General features: G+C 40.6%; 1 protein-coding gene across 1 annotated transcript in view; it reads right to left on the bottom strand.

Moving 5' to 3' along the window:
• The window catches only part of LOC114615359 (alpha-2-macroglobulin-P), a 42,931-nt gene that overhangs the window by 23,275 nt on the left and 2,257 nt on the right, over positions 1 to 17,399 (bottom strand). The window contains exons 3-18 of the mRNA XM_028761085.1: positions 16,575 to 16,731; positions 16,362 to 16,414; positions 14,933 to 14,953; positions 14,319 to 14,487; positions 13,682 to 13,766; positions 11,731 to 11,851; positions 10,978 to 11,092; positions 10,723 to 10,832; positions 8,941 to 9,102; positions 7,880 to 8,107; positions 7,376 to 7,439; positions 6,155 to 6,297; positions 5,410 to 5,559; positions 2,368 to 2,535; positions 1,920 to 1,998; positions 520 to 646 (exon numbers count right to left, since the gene is read on the bottom strand). Of these exons, the coding sequence (XP_028616918.1) occupies positions 520 to 646; positions 1,920 to 1,998; positions 2,368 to 2,535; positions 5,410 to 5,559; positions 6,155 to 6,297; positions 7,376 to 7,439; positions 7,880 to 8,107; positions 8,941 to 9,102; positions 10,723 to 10,832; positions 10,978 to 11,092; positions 11,731 to 11,851; positions 13,682 to 13,766; positions 14,319 to 14,487; positions 14,933 to 14,953; positions 16,362 to 16,414; positions 16,575 to 16,731 (1,952 nt within the window). The remainder of the gene's footprint in view (positions 1 to 519; positions 647 to 1,919; positions 1,999 to 2,367; positions 2,536 to 5,409; positions 5,560 to 6,154; positions 6,298 to 7,375; positions 7,440 to 7,879; positions 8,108 to 8,940; positions 9,103 to 10,722; positions 10,833 to 10,977; positions 11,093 to 11,730; positions 11,852 to 13,681; positions 13,767 to 14,318; positions 14,488 to 14,932; positions 14,954 to 16,361; positions 16,415 to 16,574; positions 16,732 to 17,399) is intronic.

Here is a 17,399-nt window from a genome sequence, read left to right as displayed (position 1 = left end):
CATCACAGGGTAAAGATCCTGTAAGATCCATCACAGGGTAAAGATCCCATCCTCAGGCTTGTTCAATGGAGTTCTAGAAACACTGTCTAAGAATAATTAGACTAGAAAGAGAAGTTAAGAGTATCCAAATTGGAAATGACCAAGATGATCCCTGCTTACAGATTATCTGATCACAAATGAAGAAAATCTCAAAAGTTATTTTTTAAAAACTGCTAGAACAAATAAATGAACACAGCGATGTTGTTAGATTAAAAATAAATCTCTGCATTTCTATACTAGTAGCTTGCTATCTGAAATAGTAATAAAGACCACAATCCCATTTGGGACAGAATAAATACCTAGAAGTCAATTTAACTTAGCGGGCTTCTACGTTGCTCAACCTTAGTAATGCTTTCCCAGTGACAGTGAAGTGCTGTGATCAGCAATTCTAAATATATTCATTAAAAAGGGGAAACTCTCAGAAGTTTAAGCTGTGATAGAACCATATTTCTACATCTTATAGAAAAATAAGTTACTTACTCCACGATCACCAAGTCCCAGATCCATGTCTCAGGGAAATAGCTTCTTGTAGTCCCTGTGGGAGACTCTGAAGACTCGAGAAAATCATCCATGAGGCCTTGGCTTACGAGGTGGTACGCAGCTGGTACTTCAGTAGGCAAGAGAAGACAGGGGCAATGAATACAAAGATAGACTTCATGAACCATCATACTACCAAAGAGTGACCACAGGAAGATCGAGGAGGTAAGACGGGAGCCAAGAAAGGACATATGGGAAACAAGGAAGGCTTGCTGAGGAAGTGACATTTCAGCTGATTTCTGAGGTATTAGAACAAAGTGTGCCAGGGGAAGAAAACGCCAAGCACAGACTGGAAGAAGTGTGGCAGACAGCTTCGGATTGTATGCAAAAGAGATGACTGTGGAATCCCAGGAAGCTACTGACCATTGTGCCTAACGGAGAGACCTAGGGTGTCGGGTGGGGAGGAGGGCAGTAGGCTAGCCTGTAATGACATGTTCATCTATGGTAGCATAGAAAAAAAAAAGTAGTGGCTTTGAGAAACAGTTTCTAGCGACGGAGAAGTCAAGGATAGAAAAACTATGGATTCCATGTTGAGTGAGACTGTCTGTCAGCTGTCCGATACTGTCACTTTCTACTTGTAAAGTACGAGTAAACTTTTGACATCCACCCACTCTAGGGAAATGTATAGCAACAGACACATGGACAGGCAGTAGACATATGGCCAGATGATAAATAAGTTTCCTGTAAATCCTGGTCATAATGGATTCTGAAGTTTATAAATAAAAATATCCGATTCTCTGTAGTAAGTTTCACATAGAAAATGGATTCTCACAGAACGTTTTCCTAGATTTTTCCATTTCCCCACTGCTTTCCACATCCAATCACTAGTTAACGATATAATAACAAACTCATGCTGCCTACTATGACTTTGCAAAGACACAGCCTACATCACTGAAAATAGTGAAGCGTGTTTACTGCTGTTTACTTTAGGTCCATTGAGGGAGATCTTTCCCAGCCTGGGAGAATGCAGCCCTGCGTTGTGAGCATTTCTAACCCTGCTTTCATAGTTAGACTCCCGGGAACCTTCCGTTCCTTGCAGCCCCTGGTGCCTATCGGCAGGTATAAGTTCTTGGTGGCTGAATTTCTGACAGCTCCAAGTCCATCCTCTCTTTATGCTGTGTTTGTGTTGGGTCTGCACTTCTCCTAGGCCACTGTTCACAACCCATCTTCCATGCTCTGCACACTTATGCTTGGTGGAGGAGTGCCAGTATCAGATTTGAGCTTTGATTGTTACAAACATTATGTCACAGCCCTATTATATCTGAATCAAGGTTTGGGTTAATTTTGATTACCTATTATTTTTACAATTTTGTCTTATTCAGTTCAGTATTTTAGGTACTCACTTCTTCTATTGTCTCCAAGCCGTTCACAGACTTTAGGTTTATGGATTTTCGAGTTGGTGAATACCTTTAAGCCCATATCCTACAAAGGAGATGACCGCCTTATTAGTGCACCTCATACACACCCCCTTTCATCTGAATTAAACTTTCCGTGTTTGCATCTGACGCAGGGACATTATGCCGTGTTGTCCCTTAAGCTCACCTGACAATGATAATTTTATACATAATACTTATAAACATCACAAAGCAATGATTTCAATAAAAAGAAAACTTTATTAATTATTAAAACTTCTTGTCCTGATTCTACTGTGTTAGACAGACCTCGAGAAGTCACATGGTTCCTTTCTTTTCTGTTAGTTTGAACCGTGACAAGAAGGCAATGAAACAAACAACTTTTCCACACAGTGTCCTTCAAGAACCTTTAGATCCGTCTGTAATATAAGATATTTACCTTTAGGAAGCCATACATGTCCTCTTCATTTGTATTCTGTACTGGGGAGTACAGGATTCCATTAATGTAAGTGTCATTTTGTTTAATGCAGCCATTAGTGTCTTCTTCTTGTTGATCCACGCCCTTAGGGAAGCCAGTGAGGTCTTTCACTGGTAGCAGGTCATAAACCTGAAGGAACACAAAGCACAGAAGAGCTATTCAGTCTGTGGCTTTAACTAGGAGAAAACCCCCAAGAACACCAGCACCAAAACTTAGTGTACTTTCCATTGAACTAACCCAAGATCTTGACACTAGTTTGCACCATTTGGCAGCAGATACTATATACTCAACACTAAAATATAATAAGACCCTAATAACTGAGAAATCAAGCTGTGCGGTGGGTGATTTGATGTTTGGAGGAGAAGGAATGAAGGGATAGTTCTGTCACCACCTTGGAGTTGGCCACCAACTCTCCATTGAATGAAGGACACGTGCCCCAGAGAGAACAAATCCTGGGAACATTCTCCACATGGGAGAAAACAGTACTTCTAAGGTTTCATTCACACAGACAAAATGCTCCAGGTCATCATTCAGTCCCTAAGAGCTGAACTCTGAAATGCCAGACATGATGCCTTCAAACTCATTTAGGGGAGAGAAGTCAAACAGACAGGACATGCCGACTGACACACAGATGTGCATTTACAGGAAAGTGACTATGGTCTAAAATTCAGGGCCTGGAGCCTGTGATGGTCCAGGAAAGAGACTCCTCCTTAGGTCCTCCTCCACATCCTCCCTCCCCTGCTTTGTTTTTCTCCAAAACATATTATCCATTTCAATTATAAACATGTAAATCTTACAAGACACCAATATCTGAGTTTCCATAGCTCATAACTAGCTCCCCAGCCCTTAGGACAGCCCGAGAACACAATAGGTATTAAGTTCATGTTTGGTGAATGACTCACACTGACAGGAGAAATTGTTTTATTAGTAAAATACTGACAAAGGATGGAGAGGGATTCATGTTCTGTTACAAATGCCTGGATGCTCCTCCTTCACCACTACAGAATTACTAGACTGTCTTCTCCATGTCCTTTAGAGTTGGCATCATTTTAAAGCTCTGACAAGTACAAAAATCACGTTATACATACACAAAACGATATTTTTCTCCTTATTGAAGTTTTTCTCCTTATGGTATTATAAATGTTCTTAATATGTCCTTTAATTATGTATTTAAACATTTCGATTAAAATATCTCTTGAAAAAAGAAAGCACTGTCAATCGAGGAGGTGGTTCAGCAGGTGTGTCTTCCAATGCAAGCCTGAGGACCTGAGTTCGATCCCCAGAGCCTACTGTGCAAGGAGTAATTTGACACTTGAAAGTTACTTTCTAACCTCTACATGCGCTCTGTACTGTAGTACTCACACACACACACACAGCATGAATATAACACAATAATATAAAATAAAAATCCACAGACCAAGCAGTTATAGTTCCTTAAACTTCTATTTCCATTTTTTAACCTTGTTTGCTTGCTTTTTTGCTTGAGACAGGGTCTCTCTATGTAGTCCTGGCTGTCTAGAATTTATTATACAGATCAGGGTGGCCTCAAACTCACAGAAATCTTCTTTCCTCAGCTTACTGAGTGCTGTGATTAAAAATGTGTGCCATCACATTGCCCTTTTAAGAGTGTGTGTGTATGTGTGTGTGTGTGTGTGTGTGTGTGTGTGTGTGTGTGGTGTGTGTGTGTATGTGGTGTGTGTGTGTGTATGTGGTGTGTGTGTGTGTGTGTGGTGTGTTGTGTGTGTGTTGTGTTTTGTGTGTATGTGTGTGTTTGTGTGTGTGTGTGTGTGTGTGTGTGTGTGTGTGTGTGTGTGTAGAGTATGTGTGGAAGACAGGTGGCAGCCTGGTGGAGTAATTCTGTCCTTCCACCATGTGGGCTCTAGAGACTGAACTCAGATTATCAGGATTGACTGCAAGCTCCTTTCTTCACTGAGCCTTTTGCCAACCCTATACTTACATTTTTTTTATAGAAGTAAAGATATATTTTTTGTAAGCTTTCATAAATACTTTAACAAAAACAGATTCCAGTTGTTTATACGTTTTATGAAAATGTGAATCTTTGAGCAAACTACAATTAGAATATACTGGTAGGTAGTTTGGGGTAATGGTGTAAGCCGTCGTTATGACATTCAAGTATTTAATTTTCAATGTTACTTGTACAGAGGTTTGTTTTTTCAGGAATGAAGTTCACTTTGTGATGTTCCTTATTTTAGTTGGCGCCATTCTTATGAAAGCAGAAATCTGAAACACTATTGTCTGTGTCGTCTCACAGCAGGGACACAACCACCCAGACCTACCTTATGAAGTTCTCCAGCTTCCCAACATGTTTAAACTAGCTTGGAAACAGTTATTGATTTTACAGAGTTATGGGTTTCGGCCACCCTGCCCTCTTTTATATAAGCACATTGACCGTGACCTCTCTGGTTCTACAATCAGAAATAATCCTGTTTATTTTGCAGGACCACACCCGCCCCCTCTTGTAACACTGTTTTTTTTCAGCCTGCCTTGTGCTCTCCTGCACTGCCAAGCTCAGCAGCCCAACACAGGCACAGCTGGGTTTACGTAGCCACGTGATCTGGGGCAAGACCTTGATGCTTGCATCCTAAATCTTTCCGGTTACTTTGTACTGTGTTTTTAACTTTTCAAATTATTGATTTTTCTGGTTGGTTCTACGGACCAGGCAAACAGTTGTGTAATTCTTTCACTTGCCAGAGCTAGCAGTGTGAGAGGAAAGGAGGGATACAAGAGATCATGGGCAAGCATCTTCTTCCTCACTAAGCAAAGTGTCTGTCAAAGTTCAAAGCTATGAACCTACAGGAGCGTATAGTTGCTTTATTTCACGCTTTTATTTTTCCTTGAGAATCTCATTTAATATATTTTGTTCATTCACCTTCCCCTTCCTCAGTATATCTACAGTTTCAATGGGTCCTGTATTACTCAAGCATCTCTTCTTGCTTCAAGGCCTTCACATGCTTGTCACCTCCAAGGCTGACAGGGACTTACCAGGGATGTGGAGAGCTCAGTCTCAGGCTTCATGAGCAGCACGCTTTGGTCCACAGCTCGCAGGCCACAGAGGGACTGAGGAGAAGCCGTGACACTGAGGAAGGCACTCGAGGCCGGAAGACCCCTATTTGGATGGAAGACCAAATCCACCTGACAGATAGAGAAGGCCAGAAAAATCAACTTCTGAATCCCACCACGTGTCTCTTACAAATTCCCAGGTATTTCTCGCCTTCGACACAGAACCACTTTGGTAGAACTCAGAGTGGTTGGTGTTGTACTACTTGAGTGAGGCCTTTTCCTCTCTTGAACTTTGCTTCGATTCTCAAGATTCTGCCAGACAATTGTCATGGTCTCTAAAAATGCCTCTAAACTGGTCATTTGGAAGATTCAGTCTTTTACCTCTGCTATACAGTGTGCTCATTGACTTTAGATTTACGGAATGCAAACAAAAGTCTAGGCATTTTTGTTTGGGCTTCGTGTGTCCTTTATGCTTGCTGTGTCCCTTCCTAACACTCCATCACAGAGTGGGAGAAGGCATTGGGAGCTGTGTTACATGTTAAGAGTCAATTTTGCACAGAGAATTTTGAAATTGAGGCAATAACTCTTTGATTCGAGTCTTCAGTGGCCTTGTAGAACCTTCCCAGGATAATCACTTAACCCTTCAATCCACACACATATAAGAGAATAGGTGACAGCAAGGACTACTCGTTATAAATGCTGAATTATTACTCTATGAAGGACCCACCTTGTTGGCCAGGCAGTTTTCAATCTCGTATTTAACAGTATCTCCAACCACTTCTCCACTGGGCAGAACGGTATAAAGGACCAGTCTGGCCACGGGAGCCAGGTCTGTCTCCATCGAGATGAGGATGGAGAAGTGACCTTTCACTGGAGCAGGGAGAATGAGAGGTGACAATCATGGGTTAGACACATTCAGAGTGAAAATGAGAGTTATTTTATTACACAGAGCCAGTCTGGCACCCAGCCTGGCCAATCAGTGCTACTGTTAGTGGGATACGGTGCGCACAACAGATGCTTGACTACCTTGCAGAATTCTGACTCTGGGGAAGACAATTACACAAAATTCTCTCTCCTATATAAATCATATATATGTTTTCTCATCCCTTTTGAGCATTTGCTGGCCATCACTAGCCTCAAATGCTATCTAAGGGAGTGGAGGTGTTGTCTTCACCATCAATCATTCCTAACCCTCACATAGGGAGAGGAAGCTGTGACGCCTGACAGGAGCTGGTTAACATACTGCATTTACACATATGTCCTGTTTACCCTCCGTGAAACATGGCCCTATCCTCTTCTCTAGAAGTGGATACTGTAGTGTTTGCTTTAAACATTCTTGAGTCTGCAGCCCCAAGAGACAAAGAAGTGCCCATTCATAGCTTAAGTCGGTTTTTAGAACCCATCAGAATGGGGGAAACTTTTAAATGTTTATTATCCTGTTATTCACGAGCATAGTAGAAATAACCAGCAGAACCTTTGTAAATCATCATTAACTTAAAAAGAGAAACATACACAGCACACATAAAGAAAGAGCTCACACACAGATACACAAACACACACACACATGCACACACACACACAGAGGGGGACAGGGGGTTATCACAGAACCTGGTAAGTGGAAAGCACCCCAAGGTCTTCCTCTTCTCCATTTACACAATTCTAAAATGCCTTTCATGTTGAGAAGAGAGTGCACAAATATTTCTGGCTGGAAAATGTGAAATAGCTACCATATCCTCCTGGCCCTATCAATTTTTGAAGTAACCTAAGTAAAATATAATAGGTAAAAAGAAACTGTTAGATAAAGGGTGACAGAAGAAGCATGCATCCTCCCTGGCTCCCTCTTCATTGTGACGAGATGCAGAAGAGCCCCTTTGGAAGCATGCTGACAAGTGCATTGAGTTCAGGCAGTCAGCATGGAGCTGAGCTGTGGAGATAATGCCATACTCACTGTGTCCCTGCTTCACAGGCAGAACGTGAGTCCCCGCCCGTACGATGCCTCCCTTTGCCATCATCTGCAAAACAGGAAATTAAAAATTTTCCAACAGACATCTTCTTCTGTCTTCCATTCTACATGCGTGGCTTATTGAGCCACTGCTGGAAATGATTAGCCCCAGGAGAAGTCACACCCTAGAAACAAACAAGAGTGTGAAGCCAGGGGCTGGAGAGATGGCTCAGCAGTTAAGAACAGTGCCGCTCCTCCAAAGGACCAAATTCAGCTCCCAGCACCCACTGTGAGCAGCTCACAGCTATCTGGAACTCCAGATCTAGGGGGTCAGATGTTCTTTTCTGGCCCCCTTGGGCACTCACATGCATGGCAAACATTCACAGATACACACATACATAAAAAGAATAAGTTTGAAAGGAATTCAAGGTGGTTTTGTGTATAGTTTCTTGACCCCTTATCCCCAGAGAGCTTTATGTGAGGCAGTCCTGGGGTAACCTCTCTTCTCACCAGATAGTAGAAGACCAGCTCCTTCAGCTCCAGCACAGCCTCTTCATTGAGAATATAATGTGCCTGGACCGCCAGCGTTTGGTCACAGCGCAGTTTATAGGGCAGGGATTCCAAGTGCACGAAGCTTCTACTTGGTGAGAAAACGGCGTTGGCAGTATGCCAAGCCTCTACATTCTCTTCCGTCAACCACCTGAATCCATAGCAGACATGGCTATCCTTGTATTTGGCCTAAGGAATTAGAAAAACAGTGTTGCTTTACTAGATCATATATTGGGAAACCCTGTTCTCACAGTGTTCTACGGATTTACTTCTCCTCCTTCACTGGCAGCCTCAAGTCTTTTCCTCTATAGTAAAAGTAAGAGAGGCCCATCCTCTATTTAACTGTCTTAAATATAGGCATGGTCTGTGGCTTTTCCCCACCTAACATCCTGAGTTTGGTCTTTGTAGACCAGAAGAGAATAACATGAGCCATGTGTCTTGCTGGCTAGTTGGATTGAAGATACCTCTGCTCCTTTGCCAGTGCAGATAGACGCTGGAGTTACTGAACCTCAGCAGGGAGACTAACCACAGAACTGCTTCATGAGGGAGTCACATCTTTGGTGATTAGTTCCCATTGGCTTTTGTGAATAAATGAAACAGTGTAACCTCATGAACTTGATAAAATGGTTGCAAAAAAGCACTGGCTAAAGCCAAGTGGGAGAGTTACCTGATGTCCGTTCCAGGCTGCTCTTAGGTGTGAGTGAGTGAATGCGTTCTGTAATTCTGAATTCCATAACATTTTAATCAGGCTAAGCATCCTACTTAGTTGTTTTCAGTTTTTTGAGAAACTGGAACAATATTTTTCCACAGTGCATGTGCCGTCTTATATAATGGAGCATCCGTATTTAGTCACAATATTATTTTCTTACTAAAACTATTAGAAGTTGACCTTAAATTGTCTTTAAGTTATGGGGATGCTTTCTCTCCATAGAACTAAACATAATTTGTAGATTTCATCTCTTTAAGTGGAAATTTTGTTTCCAAGACTTGTTCATGCCACTATAACCTCTCTCTACACTCACCCTGACACCTAGGGACGTGCCCATGATGTCATCAGTGTTGATGGAGAACCTTGCCAGGCCATTCTTATCAGTGGTAGTATTTATGTACTGGTTGGCTTCATCAGATCCAATGAAGATCATTTCATATGGAATAGGGATGTCTCTGCCATCCACCAGGAGCACCTGAAGGTTAAAAGCAAAGGTCTATATCCCAGCACATTGCATGCACAGAGTCCCAGGCACTGTGGGTACCATCAGGAGGCTACAGTACAGTAAAAGGGTACAGATGCCCAATAAACATATAAATATTCTAGACATAGTGAGCAACAGCCAACTCCAGGAAGAGAGATAAGAGCGTGAAGAGATATAAAGCAACCTAAATACACAGGAGTGACCTAACAAATGCATTGTGGATAGTTTGCCAAGACACACAGAGAGTTATATAACAATTATACAGTAATAGAAAATTTAACTCAGTAGTCAAACTGATTTGAGGTTCAGAGACTTATCTCATGGTAGACACGATAATTTTCTATGGCTTAATATTATGGTATAGTGTTCTGTATGCAAGCAGAGTTCTGATACAGGTGCCACTTGCTTCTCTGATTGATTTATAAATGTTGTTTCATCCCAGATGGCAAGCTTTCTGAAGAGTCAGACTCAATGATGTGCCTCCCATATGACAAGGGTAAAACTGAGGAGGCTCAGTCAGCATATCAGGTTTTAAACCAAACTGCTGTTAATACTGAACTCAGCCAAACAAACAAATGAATGAAATAACCCAGTCCATATTATGAAGTTGGTGACTTTTTTTTTACTATATGCTACTTTGAAATTTTTATTTTTAATTGACACATAATACATATTTATAAACTTCAATGTAAAATTTCAATAATATGCAAATAGTATATAACGATAAGATAAATCCTCTCATATATTTAGTAGCAGAACAAAAAAAACAGGCTGATATAGATGAGCATTCTTATATATCAATGAAATCTATCAAGAGAATATCAGCTGCACATGGAAACCCAAGAATGGGTAAACAACTCCACTTTTTTGTCTTGTGCAGAGACAGTCTTGCGACAGATAGTAAGTTATTTCCCAGTATTAAATTATAAAGACTTCTGAGAACTTTTAAATGGACTACACTTTGATTTTAGGAAATTTTAGGATTTTAGTTTCTGAATATGTTCTGTCATATAACAGTCTTCCACAATGTACTCTATTTCATTTAAGTCTAGGTAGGCCTGTCTTCTACAGCCTCCACATTGAAGCAACCTTTTACATTAGAAACTGTAATACACAGCAGTTACACACTGGGATGGATACACTCCTCACCTCAGACTTGCACAGTCACAAAGCTCATTCAAACATCTACTAACAGTAAAAAAAAATAATCACAATAGAAAGTTGTCACAGGTCTGCGAGAAAGGTCACTACAAAGGCTAGAAACCTCCACCAGATACATCTTTCAGATGATTTTATAGATTTCATATACAACTTCAAGACAAATGCATCCATTTTTGTTAACTTTAACTTTTGGTTAGATTATAGACATTTGGTTATGATATATATATCTATATATCTACATCTGTATATCTATCTGTATTATTTATATATATTATATATTATATATTTATAATATATTATATATTCATATATATTATTATATATCATATATATCATATATATATATATATGTTTTCCTCCATTGGCTAACGACGTATAATTTTAGCAGGCCTAGTGCTTATGGTATGAATTTTGATAGCATGTGATTTGATGACTTGAAAGATACTCAACCTGTCCAACGAAAGGAATTCCTTGTCTAAAATGTGAATCCACGTTCACAAATGATAGTTTGCTTATGGTTCTTGTGATCTTAGTGAACCCTTTTCCGGTTTCTTCCACACCTGAAACAGAAGGAGAGATGTTCTCTTGTTGAAAGCTGATCTCCACGAATTTCTTAGAGCATTATCTCCTTCCTTACAGTCCATAATTTGGGACAAGCAACAGATCAATACCATATTCTTCTCCCACATCCCTGCAACACACAACCTGTTCCTTCTTCTTGGATCTTGGCGTTCACATCAAGCTGCATCTCATACTCTTGTCTCTTTAGCTGGAAAGACTTAGTTTTCACCAGCTGTGAGAAGCAGCCGCGGCCGTCTAGCTAATAAGGGAGAAAATAATGGTGCATATTAAACTGGATAGATAAGTAGTTGGTTAATCTGGTAGAATTTAGGGGGAATGATAAAATAATGTAGGCATTTTCTATTATATAAGGACATAATGTGTACTGTCTAGGGACTAATTACTGATAATTTTATAACAGTATCAATAGACATATAATTTCTCACTACCTGACATTGCTTGATTGAAAGATATACTAATGGTTTTCGATAATCTTACTGCAACTGAGACCTAACATTTCACCAAATGCTGGGTTCCCCTCTCACAGCAGACAGCTGGTGATTGGTCACCTATATGATGACCCTCCTGGGTCATCTCCCTGGCATCTAGATGAGGGCATTATAACAGGTTCTTGCTTCTAGAAAGAGACTAGAGCAGACACTCTTCAGGGTCAAGGTGATTTAAAGATGCATGGCTTTCGGCTTTTCTCCCTTTACATAAGATACCTGGGAAAGCTTTGCATGGCTCAACTTCTGTTATTCTGGAACATAGACATTGGGCGATCACAGAAGACAAGTAATGATTTTCTAGCTAAGTCATTTATTTATTTTTAATTTCTTAGAGATAGTATGAAATTCTCCTCCTGCCTTAGCACCACGTTGCTGTCAACAAGCCTACCTGTTGACTGAGTTTCTCACAGAAAGCCAGGGACTCTTCACCGAAGCAGCTAGAAGGATTACTGTACTTTCTGCAAATGTTCACAGTCACATGTCCTGGAACAGGCTTCCCATAGGTGTATCTGTCATTAGAATATTGACAAATGACTCAAAGCAAGCACCAGACACCCCTGTTTCTTCCTTCTGTAAGTCCTTGTCAGCTACAGCACATCCATTCTCAGGGTTCCATTCTGCCCTGTGCGGGGACCACTCACTACACACCAGAGGCAGGGGAACTCTGACTCAGAAAACCTCCACACCGCATGCTGAAGCACTCTCCTTTGGTCTGGCAACCTTTAAAATTATAATTGAATTTCTTTTGAGATAGTTCTATGTCCTAAGGGAGCCTTGAACTCATCATCCTCCTGCCTCATCTTCCATTGTGTTGAGATTACAGGCATATGTCACCATATTCACTTCTTGCCCTTAAATTTTCAGTATAATCTAAATAGTGGTGGGTAATAGTAGTTTTTATTTTTTTGTTACAAAGGTTAGATAATTTTTTTAATTTAAAAATTCTAAATTATGAAACACATTCGGTATCATCAAATTTTCAAACAGCACCTTTGGATTCTCCCCCCAACTCTTCTCACCCATTCCCTCCCTCCCCTGTATCCCCTCCCCTTACAGCCCCCTTCCACTTTCTCACCACACATGTTCTCTTTCCTTCTTCTTCCTACAGGGTCCTAGCCTCACAGCATATGCATACTCTCTCCCGCCACTTACATGTGCTCATATGAGCAGTACAAGCTAGGATCCACATGTGAGAGAAGATGCCTGATTTCACATTCTTAAGAGGAAAGTAGTACCAACATACACACAAAAAGAAACTTAGTAGAAACTACAAATGTTTTCAAAACTACTTAAAAATTCAACCTACTGCTTGATGCATCCTCGGTACAAATCTCTATGTACACATTTGTAACTTTTTATGAAGTGAATACTGCTGACTGTTTTGTTTTCAAGAGCCTTTGTTCTCTTCCTTATTGGAAGTATCTTCTGTGTCAGTTTGCAAGAACACTGATGAGCTGTTACAGACAACTTGGTGGCTATGACTCTGAAGCAGCTGATAGCAGGTGTACCACATGTATGATGTCAAGACAGTGTTAGTCTTTTCATGTCCTATCCTGTTAGCCCCACTAAAGGTCTCTAAGAATGGGGGCCTAAGATCCTGCATATATTTCTGGGTTCAAATGAATCATCCTAAAGGAACTTGTTCAGTCTCTCCGTGAAAAGGGTGTGCAGAGAGGGAGGTGACAGGCCTTTAGCAGCCTGACGACTTAAGCATGATTTAGATTCCAAATCTGCTCTTCCTTCCCACTGTTTGCAAGTCAAATCCGTGACTTGTTACCAACTGAAATTCCTGTACAAACATACATTACTTATCTCCCTCCTTAAAGTATTGCTATCACTTATGGCTAAGGGGAAACCAGCATCCTTCAGTGCACTTCTGTGTGTGTATGTGTGCATGTGTATGTGTGCGTGTCTGTGTGTACATGCATGCATGTGTGTGCATATGTATGTGCATGTGTTCAAGTCTCTGTGTGTTTACATGTGTGCATGTGCACATGTGTGTGTACATGTGTGCATGTGTATGTATGCATACTGTGCACATGTGTGCATGTGTGTACGCACATGTCTCTATGTGTGTGTGTGCATGTGTGTGAGGCTTTCACACTTGTAAAGTCACATAGCTTCCCTATAAATGGTCCCCACCTCACTGACAGTTATAGAAATGTTGATAAGGATATAAAAGAAAATAAGACAGAAATCCAAAAACGGAACAGGAGAAGAATGGCCTGTAGCTGGAAACACTCAAAGTTCCTGTGTGGTCCCTGCTCCTGGGAAATCATCCAAAATCTCTCAAACAGTGAATCCGCTTCAAAGAGTTGTTTTTATTTTTGTCAACTCACATGCCACACACGGACACATTCATCTCTTCCTCCAAGATGGTGATTGTCTCTGGCACTGTCACTCTCACTTCAAACTTGGGAAGCACTGTGGGCCACACACAGTAGAGTTAGTAGCTGCCTTTCAGATTTGCAGGCTTTAGTGTTTCCTAGTTCTTCATAACAGTTCTCTAATGATATCCTTGTATTTGTAAAGGTAACTCCACTTTCCAACTTCCCACTCACTTCATTCTCAAGCAAACAGGTTGATGAAGGAGCTATGGCAGTTCATTATAACCTTAAAGAATCTCTCTCTCTCTCTCTCTCTCTCTCTCTCTCTCTCTCTCTCTCTCTCTCCCTCCCTCTCTCTCTCTCTCTCTCTCCCCTCCCCTCATCTCTCTCCCACTCCCATTTCCCTTCCCTTCTCCCTTCCCGCTCTCACTACTGAAACAGTATTTTATTTTGGTCATTCAGCATTTCTAACAACTAACAAAACTAAATGAAATGTATTCACAAGTCACTCATGCCCCACTGGACTTTAATGTAATTGATTCTACTCTGAGCTTGAAATCCTCCACAGGAAACTGAACGATTCTAAATAATCTCCAACTCTGAGCTCTAGAGGTCTCACTTACAAAAACAATGTTCCTACGACTCTTACCGAATTCCTGCACAGAGAAAGGATGCTCAACAGTCCTGCCTGATTCTGTACGTATCACCACCTTGTAGGAGCCCAGAGTGGGCTCTGAGGAGAGGGGGAAGGACAGCTGTTTGATGCCAGTCTCTAAGTTGAAATTCTGCCATTGTGCAATGCGATTTCTTTGAGGGTCCTGTAATAAATAGTCATAATTCATAGAAGTGCAAAGAATATCAGAGATTACAAAAGTAATCTATAGGAACTTCCATGTTTTCCATAAAGAGGGCAAAAGAGAAGAGCTCAGAGGCCGGGTGGTGGTGGCACACGCCTTTAATCCCAGCACTTAGGAGGCAGAGGCAGGCGAATTTCCGAGTTCGAGGCCAGCCTGGTCTACAGAGTGAGTTCCAGGACAGCCAGGGCTACACAGAGAAACCCTGTCTCAAAAAAAAAAAAAAAAAAAAAAAAAAAAGAGAGAGAGAGAGAAGAGCTCAGAGGGCAGGTAAGTTCCAGCCATCCATTCCTGCGTAGGCTGGAGCTGTTCCCTTCCCTAAAGTCTCTGGCATGTTGTAAGAAGTCCTCAAAGGTGTCCTCTGAAATGACTGATTTTTCTCTAATTGTGGACTATTCGTGTTACTCACCTGAATGTACAATAGAGGAATCTGAAAGAAAAGAAAAAAATGAATTTTATAACATTTTGAAATATTCTCAATTCTAGTTTACGTGGTCTAATTCAGCATACATAGAATATCTATGTATGTATGTATGTATGTATGTATGTATGTATCTATCTATCTATCTATATATCTATCTATCTGTATATGCATTCTACAAATTAAATTTTTTAAAAATTATTTTAATTAACTCATTTGAAGCAATTAATAGGTCATGTTAAGAACTTACTAGGCCATGGGTAATAGATACTTATTGTGTACTATTGTTAGGATTGGGTTTGCTAATATTATCCAAGGACTTGTGGCATTCCAGCCAAGAACATCCCCTTGCTAGGCAACTTTACAGACTGAAAAATAAAGACACGGAGCTGGAAGTAACTAGCCCTGGACTCAGCTGTTTATATGTGTTCCTGGATGCTCCTAAGAATGGGAAGGAAGGAGAACAGCATCTCTACTGCCAATGTTTATCCATTTATAAATCTAATATTGACTACATATCTAGTTGTCTGCTGTGTGTCATTCTAGATGCTGAGAAAAGAGCAGTTCAGAAAAGAACAACGTGTCTGTCTGTCTTCATTCTAAAAAGATAGACAAAAAAATGAAAGAATATCCATATATAGTATGTTTGGCATCATATGTAGGGTTTGATGTGTGTGTGTGTGTGTGTGTGTGTGTGTCACTTAATATCACACATACATGTTAATCTGACAGAGTGGTGAATATCACATTTGATTTCAGGTAGAGTGTAAGTAGAAGTTGAATGATAATATCAAGTTTACTTCCATGGTCTTGTTTACAGATGTTGGGCAAGGAGCAACAATCCAGATAGTAAGAAATGGTATTTTTTCAAGCCAACATGATTTTCTGTGAAGTAGATATGTGAGTTTGAGACAGAGAAGCCAAGGGCACTGCATTTCCTCTTGCCTTTGTAGTTAAAAGAGAACTGAGTCTTTCTAAGACAGGAAGATGTGGTAGAAAAACTCAGCTGAGAGTGACAAGTTGGTCTGTCTCCCACATGATAGCAGGAAGAGTCGTGACTCCTTACAAAGGAATACTGAACACCCTCAACTTCTTTCAGAGCAACATTCACATCTCTAAGCAATAGCAAACTTAGATTCTCAGACAGCTATCCACTGTTTGTTTTCATACATTTCCTAGTTAGAAACCAGAGAGTAAGTTTAAATGTGTAACAAGCAACTGAGTGCCAGGTCATGACAGAACATGTTCCTTAATACTGTTTGACCTGGGAGAATGTTTTTAAATGAAGACATCAGACTATTGCAATGTAAGAAATCACTCCTCCACTCTCTGACTCCTCCTCCATCTACAATCCAAACAGAGTCCCAGCCAGTTTACACAAATAACAATAATTTTATGTAAATAATAGGAGACTCACCAATTCATTAAGGGGATGGAAATTTTCGTCCAATGAGACAACACGAAATCTCACTGAAATAGAAATATTTTTTGATCAGCCCTAGCCCTTGACTAGTCCTGTCAGTGGGCAATAAAAACCATTAAGGAGCCAGGATCCCAGGGACTGTGAGGGATGAGCAGAGGGAGAAGAGTTTCCTTTCTGATGCTGTCTGGACTGTGGACTTCACCATACCTGTCTGTCCTGGTTTGTAGATGGGCTTGTCAGTCTGAGCAAAGATCAAACTCTCTTTATTCTTAACCAGCACCGTGCTCCGCCTCCTGAACTCATGAGTTGGTCCTTTTACTTGGACAGTGAAAAACATCACCTCATTGGATGAAGACTGTGGGATCTAAAATATAGAAGACAGTCTGAAAACCCAGAGAGTCTCTGCAGCCTCTTTCTCCTCTCCCTGTTCTGCATCTCTGTGGAGAGCACCTTCTTTGTCTTGATTTCATTCCTTCATTCACTTCTGGGAAGTTGGCCAATGTAAGGATTCTCATATTTTACAAATTGGAAGACCCAGGTATAAGGTGAGGAGATAAATTAATAAGAAGAGATGTGACTGAAAATCTTGTCTTGATTTGTATAGAAAACACAGTTGCGGTCTTGACTCGGTTACACATTGTGTTTGACCAGGTAATTATACACTAGCAGGACACTGTGGAAGCAGGCCTACAGGGTCTTAACACTATGGGAAAAGAAAGCATTTTGGTAGTACCAGATTGCAAGTATTCCCTATGATTCCAGATATAAAGATATATTAGACCCTTGCTTGGGTGATTTCTACAAATTTTACTCTTTAAAAGAGTTTGAGGTATGCCTGTCTGTCACCAGTGGTGGCTCATGCTTAACCTTGAACTAGTTTTCTTTATGAACTTTAAAAAGGAATTTTAATTTTAAAAGTCACATTTCTTCTTTTCTCTACTGTGTGCTGTTTTTGTTGTTGTTTTGACGAACAGAATTTTTCTTTGGTCATTGGATTTATTCTCAATATGCTTATAATATGTAGTTGATCCT

This window comes from Grammomys surdaster, unplaced genomic scaffold (genome assembly GCF_004785775.1).
Source record: "Grammomys surdaster isolate TR1022 unplaced genomic scaffold, NIH_TR_1.0 126660, whole genome shotgun sequence".
Classification (NCBI taxonomy): domain Eukaryota; kingdom Metazoa; phylum Chordata; class Mammalia; order Rodentia; family Muridae; genus Grammomys; species Grammomys surdaster.
This window is presented reverse-complemented; position numbering and strand designations above follow the sequence as displayed.